The following is a 12,925-nucleotide window of genomic DNA, read 5'->3' as shown; positions in this document are numbered from 1 at the left end:
GCCCCGCCCCGCAGGGGCCCGGCTGGGGCGGCGCGGGGCAGCATCGGGAGCGGGCCCGGTGCGCCGGCTCTGAGGCCGCGTCGCCATCTGCCCCGCGCCCTGAATACCTGCTCCGCTTATACAGGCGGTGGCGCGAGCGGGGCGGTGGCTGAGGGGCCCCGAACCCTGCATACCTGCTGCGTTATGCAGGCGTCCGGTGAGCAGCACGGCGTGCTGCGCGGGCGGGGCGTCTCCTGAGCGGCCCCGAGCCCTGGATACCCGCCGCGTTATGCAGGCGGCGGGCGGGCGGCGCGGCGTGGTGCGCGGGCGGGGCGTCGGCTGAGCGGCCCCGCGCCCTGAATACCCGCCGCGTTATGCAGGCGGCGAGCGGGCGGCGCGGTGGGGTGCGCGGGCGGGGCGGGACAGGGCAGGCTGCGGCAGCGGGCGGGGCGGCGGCGGCGGCACCACCATGTCGGAGGCGGCGGTGGCGGACACCCGGCGCCTGAACGCCAAGCCGCAGGACCTGACGGACGCGTACGGGCCGCCTAGTAACTTCCTCGAGATCGACATCTTCAACCCGCAGACCGTGGGCATGGGCCGCGCCAGATACACTAGCTACGAGCTGCGGATGCGGGTGCGGCCCCCCCCACCCCACCCCACCCCCATGAGGGCCCGGGGGGGAAGGGGAAGGTCTTGGGGTCCGTCGTGAGGGCCCAGGGGAAAAGGGGCAGGCCTCCGGGTCCGCCGTGAGTGCGGGCGGGGAAGGGGCAGGCCTCGGGGCCCGCTGTGAGGAGCGGGGGGTTGAGGGGCAGGCCTCGGGGTCCGCTGTGAGGGACGGGGGCGGCCCGGGGAGGGGCGGCAGCGCTCGGTGCACCGTGCCGGGCGGGTCGCAGTGGGGCCGGGGAGCCCGGCCTGGTGCAGCCCCCGGGGCTTGGGGTAGCCAGGCAGTGGCTGTGCTCCTCTGTGGCTGGAGGAACCGCGACCGCGGAGGTGAGCCCCGGGCAGTGCCCGGCCGGGGCTGGCAGCCTGCCGGCGGCTCTCTGGTTGGCTCAAGGTCAGAGCGCTACCAGCCGTGGGCTTTGCCGGGGCCTTGCAGCATCCAGCGAGGGCTGGTATGCACAAGGACGAGTAGGTGCTGCCTCAGCAGGCTCCTGTCCCCTCTCCAGAGGGCCTGGCACCGCTGGGTGGATGCTGAGCAGGGCACGGCTGCACTCAGCTGGTTATCTCGAGCAAGGGAGGAGAGATGGATAGCAGGATTTTGGGACCTGGTCCCAGGGCAGTCTGGCTGCCCCTTCTGAGTCAGCTTGTTCACTGTGGTCCAGGAGGATGCACAGCAGCCTGAGCGCTTCTTGCAGGGTGCTCTTCACTGGGCGTTAACCAAGCCAAACTGGGGACCTATTCACAGCTCTGCATCTGATAGCTGAAGGAAGTAAAGTTGAGCTTCTCCTGAAACAAGCTACCTTTAGCATATGTTACAGTGCTGGTGTTGACTTCTGTTCATTGCGTAATTTAACTGCTAAGTCTCCACCACCTTTCAGAAGAATTGGGTGTTTGCTTCTTTCTGTTCTGAAGCTTGTTTTCTACCAGCCTGACAAAGGGTGCCCGGCAGGTGGCAATGAGGACCTCTTAGTGCCACTGAAACTAGCTCTTGTGGAAGATGCTTTGAAAGCAGCTGATATTATTTCGCAGACCTCATAAGAATATAGTTAAACATGGTGCAGCAATACCCGCGTTCATCTGGGTGCTTTTTGTCAGCAGGTTTTGCTATCTCAGTTCCTTGAAGGTTCCAGGTTGTGTTGATAGCATAAAGGAGAAGTTACTGAAGCTGTCAGTCTTTAGACTCTAGTGGTGAGGGAGAAGGGTGGGGAATTGCTGCACATTCCTCCAGTGACACAAGGCAGATATGAAAAAGCTGCTCGCCTGCCAGGACAGGCGATCTGTTCGGAGAGAAGATTGTGGCACAAGGTCTGGCCTTGAACAGTTGCTGGGACAAGATTTTCTCCCTTAGTTCTTCCATGGAAATGCCAGTGTTGTGTCAGAAGTTGTTCTGTTCTGCTCTGCAGGCTGCTGTGAAGCTCTCTTGTAGATTGCTTCAAAAGGGAGTGAACTCAGGGGAAAAAAAAAACAGCAGCCTTCTCTGTATTGCGAGCCCTGGTTCCAGCACGTGCCCCTGGGAGGGGGTGTGTTCCTGAAATAGTCACTTGAGGGGGAGGGAATGGCTGGCTCCGAGTAGCCTGGCAAGGGCTTGCTTGATTCCGAAGAGCTTCGGTGCTTGTGCTCTGTCCTGAATAAAGAAGCTGGGTGTTCTCATGATGCCTCCTTCTCGGGGGGCTTTGGTTTTCTAAACGCAGCTTCAGGTTTCAATTATGTGTTGAAATACTACTTGGCTTCCAAAGCAACCTGCAAATTAACTACTTCTCTTTGTTACAGACAAACCTCCCAATCTTCAAATTGAAGGAGTCGTGTGTGAGAAGACGATACAGTGATTTTGAATGGCTGAAGAACGAGCTGGAACGAGACAGTAAGGTGAGGCCTGGCTCAGACCTGCCTGTTCCTGAATTTAGGACATATGGGAACAGTTGTAGTGATAATCTTGAGCTGCCCAGAAGAAAGGCTGTGGTGGGGGGCAGCTGTTGGGGCTTGATCTCTGCCCGCATAATGGGGCTGGAGAAGAGTGTCAGATGGCTGAGGATATTGAACCAGGTGGCCGTTCTGCTTACAGGGTGATTCTCTGCTTTCAGATTGTAGTGCCACCATTGCCTGGAAAAGCTTTAAAACGACAGCTTCCCTTCCGAGGAGACGAAGGCATCTTTGAGGAGTCCTTCATTGAGGAGCGGAGACAGGGACTAGAACAATTTATTAACAAGTAAGCTTGATGTCCTGGGTTTGCTGTGTGCTGCCTTTCCAGCTTCTGCTGGTGGAAGAGGGCTGTGGGTTGACCAGGAAGGAGTCTTGATCTGCTGCAGGCAGGTGCTGTGCTGAAGGATGGTGCCTGCAGCCGGGTAATGAAACCGTGGTTCTGAAGCGAGTTCTGCCTTGAGCGTGGGTCGTGTTCAGCGCTCCCTTCTGAGAGTGAAGCAAATATGAGCAGAATAGGTGTGCAGCAGAGACCCACTGATGGGGTAGCATTGGTTCAGGATGCTTGTGCCCTGCTGCATGGCATGGGAGGGAACACCCTGTGCTCAGGTGCCCTGTGCTGGCCCTGTTGCACACCGATCTGGTGACCTTGGCCTGAGCCCGGTGCGGGTGTGCTTGGAGCTGGCCGCTTGTTGGCGGGGAGGTCTGCTTTACTCACTCCCTTCGGAGAGCGGAGGTGCGGGGGTCTCGGTGGTGGCTGTGCTAACCTCCACATCTGATTTTTCTTCCAGAATTGCTGGACACCCACTGGCACAGAACGAGCGCTGCTTACATATGTTCCTGCAAGAGGAGACTATTGATAGGAATTACGTCCCAGGGAAAGTGCGCCAGTAGGAGCACCTGGCACTGTCTTCCTCCATTCCACCCTCCCTCCTGCAAAAATGACATTTATTTTTACACTAAATCTGTCTTCTCTGAACCAGCTTTTCCTCTCTTGAACCTCCCAGTTTGTTCAGTATTTTCCTCTTTTGTAACTGGCAGCAGCTTGTTCTACTGGGCTGTGGTCTTGGCCTAAAGATATGAAGATGTATGCAAGTGAGCGTGTTGTCCCGCACCTAGGGGCAGATGTGAATAGGTGTGGAGCAGGAACTTGCTCATGGCGTTATGGTGTAGGAGCTGCCTCTCTCCCTGTACAGAAAGGTATGAGATGACCTTCACTCCCCTATCCGTGCAGCCCCAAGCATCTCTGCAGGAGACTCTGAAGAATAGCAGTTGTCATGTTGGTCAGTGATCCCATCGGGTATTAGAGTTGTAGTAAGGTTTATCCAAAACAGTGAGTAGGTGCCTGGGTGTGTTGGTTTCTTGTCCACCCCGTTCACCCACCCTGCATGAAACCCCCATTCTTCACTGTCTGGAAGTGCTGAGATCCAAGACCTACTCTAACCCCGCTCTCGGCCTCCTGCATTACAGACCCGGTTGGTGTATTTGTGTTAATCCCCCTCCTTTCTACCGTGCTGCTGGCAGCTCGAGGGGTTTCCATGACGTGTGCTCTCATGGTGCTCTGCGCGGGCAGCCTGATGTGTGGAAGCTGGGACAGCCTGGGCTGTAGCAGTGTGTGCTGCGATGCCCAGGGTTTAAACAACACCCCAGCCTGCGGCAGGCTGCTGTGGTGGTGTTTCCAGCAGCACCCCGCTCAGCTGGGCGGTGGTGACCTTGTCCTGTGCTGCAGCTGCAGCGGGGAGGAGACGGGTCTGGCTGAGGAGGAGCAAGGGAGGGCTGGGGTGGCTGCTGTAGTGTGATGGCTACTACAGTGGGGCCTGGGGTGAGGCCACCTCTCCAGAAAGGGACGGCAGAGAATGCTCAATCGGTCCTGGTTAGACACTTGCTTACGAAGCAGGTGAAGTGACGATGGCTTTTTGTTGTGCTCTCCCCTGTTCTGCAGTGAGCTAGGCTGTCACTTGTGTGGAAGCAAGCATGCAAGACTGGTCAGGGAGGCGTTCAGAGCTTGAGGGGGGACTGCGTGGCTGTGACTCCCTGCAGCAGAACTGTCCTGTGGAGGCTGCTCTAGATGCCGTGAGTGAGGTTGGGCCTCAGCCCGGGGGCTCCTCAGGTCAACGCTGGCTGGTTTATAAGCTCTTGGTCACACTGGAGGCACAGTTGAGCCTTTCTTGGAGCACAGGCCTGTTGTGACTGCCCTCCCGTCCCTGCCCAGCCCGTCCCCCACGGCCCCCCGAAGGTCTCCTGGGTTTTCTGGTGAGGAGCTGGTGCTGCCGGGCGAGAGGTGGCTCTTGGGGAATAGGAGAAGTCGCTGAAGCTGGGAGGGCACCGCTGCGGGGGCGGGCTCGGCGCGGGAGGGGCGGTGGGGCAGCGCGGAGGCCGCTGCCGGCGGAGGCGGCCATGCCCTGAGCCCCGTCCCCGCTGCCGCCCGTCCCGTCCCGCCCGGTCCCGCGGGGCTGCCACCGCCCAGCTCTCTTCGCCCTCTGCACTGTAACGTCCCGCGTCCGTTCGCATTAAACCACTGTGAAGCCAAGTCTCTGCCTCGTCCTGCTGGGACCGGGGGGAGGGTGGCACCGGGTGCGGAGGGCGGGCAGGCGGGGGGTGGCGGGCGGATCGGGGAGGGGGGGTTGCCCCGCGGGGCGGAGGCGGGATCGGTCTGCTGCCGGGCGGGATGCGGCGGCGGGAGCAGCCGCGGGAGAGCCTCGGCTCACTGGGCCGCCCCGACCTGCTGCGGCACGAAGAGCCGCCGCTGTCCTCGCTCTACCGCAGCTTCTTCGAGGAGGAGTGCCGCGCCATCGTCGGCCGCCTGCACCTCGGCGCCGCCGCGGCCGAGCCCTCGCCGGGCCCTTGGGAGTGCAGCAGCCCCTGGCCCGACGGCACCGGCTTCCTCACCTCCACGCCGCTGGGCGCCTCGCCGCCCCTCGCCGAGGGGACCCCGGCCCGCCCCGGCGCGGGTGACTGCCAGCCGGCCGCCGCTCCGGGCCCGGCCCGCGGAGAGCCCGCCCGCCCGCCGGCCCTGCCCCGAAAGGCGGCCCGGCGCGATGCCGGGCAGCAGCCCCGCGCCACGTCGGGCCCTGCCGGCCGCCCCACCACCTCCGCCCGCTCCCTGGGCCGCGGCGGCAGCAGGGTGTCCCTCATCGGGGCACGGGCCGGCGGCGGGGCTCCGGAGCTCCCCAGGGCCGGCAAGGCGCTCGGTGCCCCGGGGACGAGACCACTCCGGTCCCCAGGTGAGGCGGGTGGCTGGAGGGAGCCCCGGCGCGGCCACTGCTGCCCCCGGGCGCCAACCTCTCTCCCCTCCCCAGGGACCGGGACGAAGGTGACGGAGGCTGCCAGGCCCAGGCTCCAGCGTCCCAAAGGGGCCTTGCAGCCGGCACGACCCTCTGCCATCCCCAAAGCCACCCCCCGGGGTGCGGGGAGGGGAGAAGGTAACTCTGCATCTCGGGCAGAGCGCGGAGGCTCGGAGGGACTGATGCTGCGGGGGGAAAGGGGAGGCCTGGGCTGCAGCAGGGACAGGGACAGAGCCTGGGAGTCCCTGGGAGGGGTGCAGTTTGGAGCCCGGGAAATGTGCTTGTGCCCCAAGCGCTGCATTAATTAGCACGCTCTGGCCTCCCGCTAACATGGGCTAGCAGCCATGCTGTTGTGAACTCGCAGGGGTGCTGGTGCCCGCGGGCCTGGGACAGGCAGCCTGACCGAGCCCGGGGCTGCCCAGGGAAGGGTGCGGTGTGGCTGCTCCAGCGAGGCGACCTCCGTGCCTCATCTTTGTTCCCCTGCAGCTGCTGCCAAGGCGGGGAGTCGCAGGGAGTCCTCACAGAGACTCCCCAGAGCGATTCCTACCGTGGCGTCTTGCTCCCGGCTGCGTCCCCTGGGAAAAGCGGCTTCCCCCAAGTGCTTCCGCCCCGGTAAGGGTGGAGGTGGGCAGGGGAGCCGGGGGATCTGGGGTGGTGGGAGCGGGGAGCTGCTGCCCTGGAGGGGACACGCAGGTCTGGGCTGCAGAGTCGAGGGTGATGCTGGGGAAAGGACAGGAGAGGGCAGCGTGTGCTGTGCTCAGGGGAGGGGAAGGGAAACGCAGAGCACTAAGGCTTAGGCACCCAGCAAAGAGCCTGATGCTCTGGCTCCTATGTGGACAGGGAATGGCCCTTGTCAGCGTGTGTTCCATGAGCCAGCGATGGGCCCTTGTGGCCAAGAAGGCCAATGGCATCCTGGGGGGCATCAAGAAGAGTGTGGCCAGCAGGTGGAGGGAGGTCATCCTCCCCCTCTGCTCTGCCCTGGGGAGGCCACATCTGGAGTGCTGTGTCCAGTGCTGGGCTCCCCGGTTCCAGAAGGACAGGGAACTGCTGGAGAGGGGACAGCAAAGGGCTACCAAGATGCTGAGGGGACTGGAACACCTCTCTCATGGAGAAAGGCTGAGGGATTTGGGTCTCTTCAGTCTGGAAAAAAGACGACTGAGGGGGGATCTCATCAATGCTTATAAATACGGAAAGGGTGGGTGTCAGGAGGATGGGCCAGGCTCTTTTCAGTGGTGCCCGGGGACAGGACAAGGGGTAACGGGCACAAACTTGACCATGGGAAGTTCCACCTAAACACGAGGAGGAACTTCTTTCCTGTGAGGGTGGCAGAGCCCTGGCACAGGCTGCCCAGAGAGGAGGTGGAGTCTCCGTCTCTGGAGACATTCCAAACCCGCCTGGAGGCGTTCCTGTGCCACCTGCTGTGGGTGACCCTGCTCTGGCAGGGGGTTGGACTGGATCATCTCCAGAGGTCCCTTCCAACCCCTACCATTCTGTGACTGTGTTGCTGTCAAAGCGCTCTCTGGGCAGGGGTTGATGCTCTTTGCTTTCATTTCCTGGACTCCGCTTCAGGATTGCCTGTGGAGAAGCTGATATGCAATAGGACCTGGGAGCTGAAGGAAGATGGTAAGAGCAAAGAAGGGCTGGTTGCAGCAGGGAGTGTTCTGGGAGCAGGTGAGCAGTACGGAGCTCCCATGCCGGGGTAGGGAGCTGGTGCTTGCTCCCCTGTAGAGAGGAGCCCCTCTGGAGCTTTCCTTGCTCCTGACTGCCAAAGGCCTGCTGAAAACCAAGCATCCGCTGAGTGTACTGCGGTGAGGAGAGTCTATGTTCCTGCGCTGGGCTCTGGTGGATTCTCGCCTCATGTCGGGGTGAGCATGGGGAAACTGCTTGTTGGGCAGTGCCGCTCCCCAGCAGGGTCCTCGCCGAACATGGCACCGGGGTTGCTCCAGCGTGCTCTGGGTCGCGCTGCCTTCCCCAGGCACTGCAGCTGGGACAGCCCTGCCCGCCCGGGGTGAGCACACTCTGAGCAGGAGCCCGGAGCTGCCGGGAGCTAGGCCATGCGGGAGCACCTTCTTCCAGCAGGAGAAGGCCAGGCCAGCAGCAGCCATTGGGCTGGAGGGGCTTGAAGACCTCTGGCTCCCTTGGATAGGTTCTGCCCCTGGTCTGGAGCTGCCCTGTGGCCTGGTTGACGAGGGGCCGGGGATGGCGTTTACGTTTCTAGTGGCGACAATTCTCTTCACAGGTAAGGCTGACCAGACGTGGATGTGTGTGGGGTCCTCTTTTTCCAGCGTGTTGACCCCTGGCCCGACTCCAGGGTGCGGGGACGCCGTCCCTGCTGAGCAGGTAAAAGTCAGTGTGTCCTGGCACCAGGGACCACCATTCCAAGGTGGCATGGGCTAGCTGTGCCGGAGGTGGGAGGTGATGGGACTTGGGGCTGCGGATTTCTGGGATGGCACCTGAGCTGTTTTCGCCTTCCCCTGGGGTTTACACGAGACCTTGTGCCTTTGCTGCACGGCTTGATCACCTCTACAGTGCTCAGGGGACTGCAGGCTTCTGTCTAGTTAATTTTTTAATGGGCTTTTGAAAGCCCCTGTGCCTTGTGGTGTCACTTTTATACCTGCTGACATGCGGGACATGTCCCCAGCATGGGGTGAGCAGAGCCTGCAGCAAGGCGAGGCTCCAAGGTGTGAAGTCTCCTGCCTGCAAAATGCGTTTGTGCGTCTGCCAGCAGTTTTAGGGCTCTTCGCTCTGCGGCTGTAGCCTGCCAAAGGCACCCGTGTGACCCGCGGGCACTGGAACTTGCTCGCTGACAAGCCAACGGCGGTTCTTTTGCCAGGCGGGGCTGGTGCGATGCGTGCACCCTGGCAGCGGTGCCGCGGGTGCTGGCCTCGGGGTGTCGCTTGGGCTGCACTGCAGCGGCGCCAGGCTCCTGAAGCAGGGGTGAATGTGAAAACAGGGCCCTGCCCTGACATGCTGAGGGGGGTGAGCAGGGCTCCCCCAGCCCAGGAGCCGCTGGTGTGCGTGTGCTGCTCCTCCACGGGCAGGGCTGGGCTGCAGGTCACTGCGTTGGGGCAACTGCCCCATGCTTCACACTTACACCCTGCCCTTACCAGGCTGCTGGTGATCAGCTGTCCCAGGAGCTGAAGCGTGTCAAGAACGAGCTGGAGCGAGTGAAAGGCGAGCTTGGTACGTGGGGCTGGCTGTTTTGAGGACTGTGGGACACCTTCAGTCCAGATGACACCCCCTGCACCTGTAGCTGGAGCCTGCAGCTCCGTGGGGATGAGGCTGGCTTCTTGTTCTGGGGTAGAGCAGGATCCCAGCTGCCAGCCCAGGGGTCTGAGGGTGAGGTGTTCGGGACGGGCTGGGCACACGCCTGCTTGCCTCCTGCCTGCAGCTGACAAGACTGCCCAGTGTGAAGCCTATCGCCGGACCATCTCCTCCTTGCAGGCTCAGCTCAGAGCAGCAGGTACGTTCCCTCGCTGGGGCGAGCCCTCGCTCAGAGCAGCAGGTACGTTCCCTGCGAGCCCTCGCCCCTGGGCAGGCTGCAGGGATCCTCTGGCGATGCCTTGCCGGTGGAACTGAGGGCTGCCAGGTGGCAGGGACACAGCTCGTGGTGCTGAGTGCTTGGAGCAGCAGGGCCGTGATGCTGCCATTGCTGCTCCCCAGGAATCTGTCCCGAGGATGCAGCAGTGGAGGAGAGTGGTGACTTGAGGAGAGACTGACAGCTGGCACATGGGAACAGGCTCACAACAGCCGCTCGTCGGGCCGCCTGAGCCATCGCGCCAGATATTTGTGCAGCTCTTGAATAAATGAATTTCTTAAGTCCTTGTATTTAAAATAAAGGTGTCTTTTCTCAGTGACGCTTGCTGTCTGCTGGGGTAGGACCAGTGCCCAGTGCTGCCCAGCTCTTCTCCAAAGGGCTGGCACTGGAGCGGCTCGTCTCAGTGCCGAGCAGGGGTGGGGAAGAGCGGAGGGAGCATCCCTGTGCAGCCACCCCTGTGCACAGTCAATGGCAGCCACACCAGGAAGGGGTGCGGGCTGCCTGCGGCACACCAGGGCAGCCGGGAACACCAGGCAGAGATAACGGGGAGCGGGAGCAGGCCAGCCTTCCCAGCCCAGCCTCGGGGCACTGCCAGCACCAAACAGTGGTACTCTGCATGGCCTCGCCCAGACGTGAGGCAGCGTGACAAGGTGCCTTCATCAGCCTCCCACAGAGAGAAGGCAACAGGGCAGGGGTCCCAGTGCTGGCAGGCGGGAACAGCGAGGGACTGAGTCCCAAGCGCTGCTTCCCCATTACCTGCCCCCAGACACTGGAGCTGGAGAGCAGCTTTCCTGCGGAAAGAGATCTGGGGTTTGGGTTGACGGCAAGTTGAATAGGAGTCAACAGTGTGCCCTGGCAGCCAGAGGGGCCAACTGTGTCCTGGGGTGCATCAAGCACAGCATTGCTAGCTGGTCGAGGGGGTGATTGTCCCGCTCTGCACTTGACTTCAGCAAGGCTTTCGACACCGTCTCCCACAGCATCCTCATAGGGAAGCTTAGGAAGCGTGGGTTAGATGAATGGACAGTGGGGTGGACTGAAAATTGGTTGAAAGACAGAGCTCAGAGGGTGGTGATTAGGGGCACGGAGTCTCGTTGGAGGTCAGTGATGAGTGGTGTTCCCCAGGGGTCAGTACTGGGCCCAGCCCTCTTCAATATATTCATCAATGACCTGGATGAGGGGAGAGAGTGCACCCTCAGCACGTTTGCTGATGACACAAAGCTGGGGGGGAAGTGTGGCTGACACACCAGAAGGCTGTGACACCATCCAGAGAGACCTGGTCAGGGTGGAGAGCTGGATGGAGAGAAAACTCATGAAATTCAAGAAGGGCAAGTGTAGGGTGCTGCCCCTGGGGAGGAATAACCCCCTGCACCAGGACAGGTTGGGGGTGACCTGCTGGAGAGCAGCTCTGTGGAAAGAAGCCTGGGAGTCCTGGTGGACAACAGGATGCCCATGGGCCAGCAATGTGCCCTTGTGGCCAAGAAGGCCAATGGCATCCTGGGGGGCATCAAGAAGAGTGTGGCCAGCAGGTGGAGGGAGGTCATCCTCCCCCTCTGCTCTGCCCTGGGGAGGCCACATCTGGAGTGCTGTGTCCAGTGCTGGGCTCCCCGGTTCCAGAAGGACAGGGAACTGCTGGAGAGGGGACAGCAAAGGGCTACCAAGATGCTGAGGGGACTGGAACACCTCTCTCATGGAGAAAGGCTGAGGGATTTGGGTCTCTTCAGTCTGGAAAAGACGACTGCGACTGAGGGGGGATCTCATCAACGCTTATAAATACTGAAAGGGTGGGTGTCAGGAGGATGGGGCCAGGCTCTTTTCAGTGGTGCCCAGTGACAGGACAAGGGGTAACGGGCACAAACTTGACCATGGGAAGTTCCACCTAAACACGAGGAGGAACTTCTTTCCTATGAGGGTGGCAGAGCCCTGGCACAGGCTGCCCAGGGAGGTGGTGGAGTCTCCATCTCTGGAGACATTCCAAACCTGCCTGGAGGCATTCCTGTGCCACCTGCTGTGGGTGACCCTGCTCTGGCAGGGGGTTGGACTGGATCATCTCCAGAGGTCCCTTCCACCCCTACCATCCTGTGATTCTGTGGTGCAGCCCCACCTCGAGCACTGTGTGCAGTTTTGGTTGCCTGGACATCAAACTATTGGAGTGTGTCCAGAGGAGGGTGACCAAAATGGTGAAAAGTCTTGAGGGCAAGACTTACAATGGGCTGCTGAGGTCACTTGGTTTGTTCAGCCTGGAGAAGAGAAGGCTGAGGGGTGCCCTCATGGCAGCCTGCACCTTCCTGGAGGGGGGCAGCAGAGGGGAGGTGCTGATCTCCTCTCTCCAGTGACCAGCGACAGGACACGAGGGAGTGAAATGAACCTGCATCAGAGGAAGGTCAGATTGGACATTAGGAAAAGGTTCTTCACAGAGAGGGTGGTCAGTCTCTGGACCTGGCTCTCCAGGGAACTGGTGACAGCACTAAGCCTGGCAGAGTTCAGGGAGCATCTGGCCAACATTGTTAGTCATATAGTTTAGCGTTAGGTAGTCCTGCAGGGAGTTGGACTTGATCCTTATACATCCCTTCCAACTTGAGATATTCCATGATTCTGTGCTCCAGTGGTAGAAGGTGATGGGGTTCCAAGGCCCGATTTGGATCTGCTTCTGCAGGGCTTTTGGCTCCCTTTCTGGGCTGTAGCCACCTCCTACCCTCCTTGGCACTGCCTACGTGCGCCCTGCCACTGTCTGCCTTCCTGCAGCTCCTGTTGGGACGTGCACTTGGCTCGCTCCGTGCCTCTGCCTGCTCCCAGCCATTGGCCCCTGCTGCTGGATCAGTGCCCTGAAGGGCGAGGGGAGAGCGGTAGGCTGGGAGGTGAGGATGGGGCACTGGGAAGATGGATGTGGAGCTGCGTGTGGGGTCTGGGAGATGGAGCCATGTGTGATACCCCGGTGCTGCTCCCTGCCCGGAACTGCCTCCCAACAGCTGCTGTTGCAAGAGGGTTTCTGGGAATAGGCGAGTCTTGGTGTCACCCCCCCTCGCTGCTCTGAGTACCCAGCCTCCACGGGGCTGGGCCGGGGCATTCCCCCATAGAGCCCTGCTGTGCCCAAGGCACTGGAGGCAGCAGGGCTTCATCCACGCCGGGTCCCTGCCTGCTGTAGGTGGCCCAAGAAGGAGCAGGAAGCGCCCGGGCGCCAACAGCGAGCTGCAGGGGATTTCTGTATCTTCGTCTTGGGCTTGTTTCCTTCCTCTGTTGGGGAGTGTGTGGCCGGGGAGGGAAAGGGGCGTTGCTGAGCCAGGGTTCATTCATCTGCAGAGCGGGAGGAAAGCCTGCGTCACTGCCCGGCAGCTGCGCTCGCAGGAGCCCGCCTTGCTCTTTCCGTCACTTTGAGGTCATTTTTGCCGAGTGGAACCTTTTGCCTCCCCAGCCCTTGTGTGTGCACCCCCGGGGGAGGCGGGGTGCGCAGGCACCTGACGCAGGGCCTGTAGCACCCAGCGCAGGGCCTGTAGCACCCTGCCCGCCACTCCTGCCTGCCCTGCTCCGCAAAGAGCTGGGAGCCTGTTGC

General features: G+C 61.4%; 2 protein-coding genes across 2 annotated transcripts; both read left to right on the top strand.

Annotated features, from left to right (window-relative positions):
* Window positions 1-393: 393 nt before the first annotated feature.
* SNX12 (sorting nexin 12) lies at window positions 394-5,086 on the top strand. Its single transcript, XM_074601250.1, has 4 exons — window positions 394-613; window positions 2,410-2,505; window positions 2,721-2,845; window positions 3,348-5,086. The coding sequence occupies exons 1-4, from the start codon at window positions 449-451 to the stop codon at window positions 3,448-3,450; spliced, it is 489 nt and encodes a 162-aa protein (XP_074457351.1). The 5' UTR covers window positions 394-448; the 3' UTR covers window positions 3,451-5,086.
* A 138-nt stretch (window positions 5,087-5,224) lies between these two features.
* Window positions 5,225-9,653, top strand: LOC141748802 (uncharacterized). The gene is made up of 8 exons (XM_074601402.1): window positions 5,225-5,780; window positions 5,856-5,978; window positions 6,327-6,452; window positions 7,410-7,463; window positions 8,080-8,180; window positions 8,951-9,023; window positions 9,232-9,303; window positions 9,504-9,653. The coding sequence occupies exons 1-8, from the start codon at window positions 5,225-5,227 to the stop codon at window positions 9,557-9,559; spliced, it is 1,161 nt and encodes a 386-aa protein (XP_074457503.1). The 3' UTR covers window positions 9,560-9,653.
* The last annotated feature ends 3,272 nt before the right edge of the window (window positions 9,654-12,925 follow it).

Source organism: Larus michahellis, chromosome 9, assembly GCF_964199755.1.
Source record: "Larus michahellis chromosome 9, bLarMic1.1, whole genome shotgun sequence".
Classification (NCBI taxonomy): Eukaryota; Metazoa; Chordata; class Aves; order Charadriiformes; family Laridae; genus Larus; species Larus michahellis.
The sequence above is the reverse complement of the archived record's forward strand: the minus strand, read 5'-3'. Positions and strand labels throughout refer to the sequence as shown.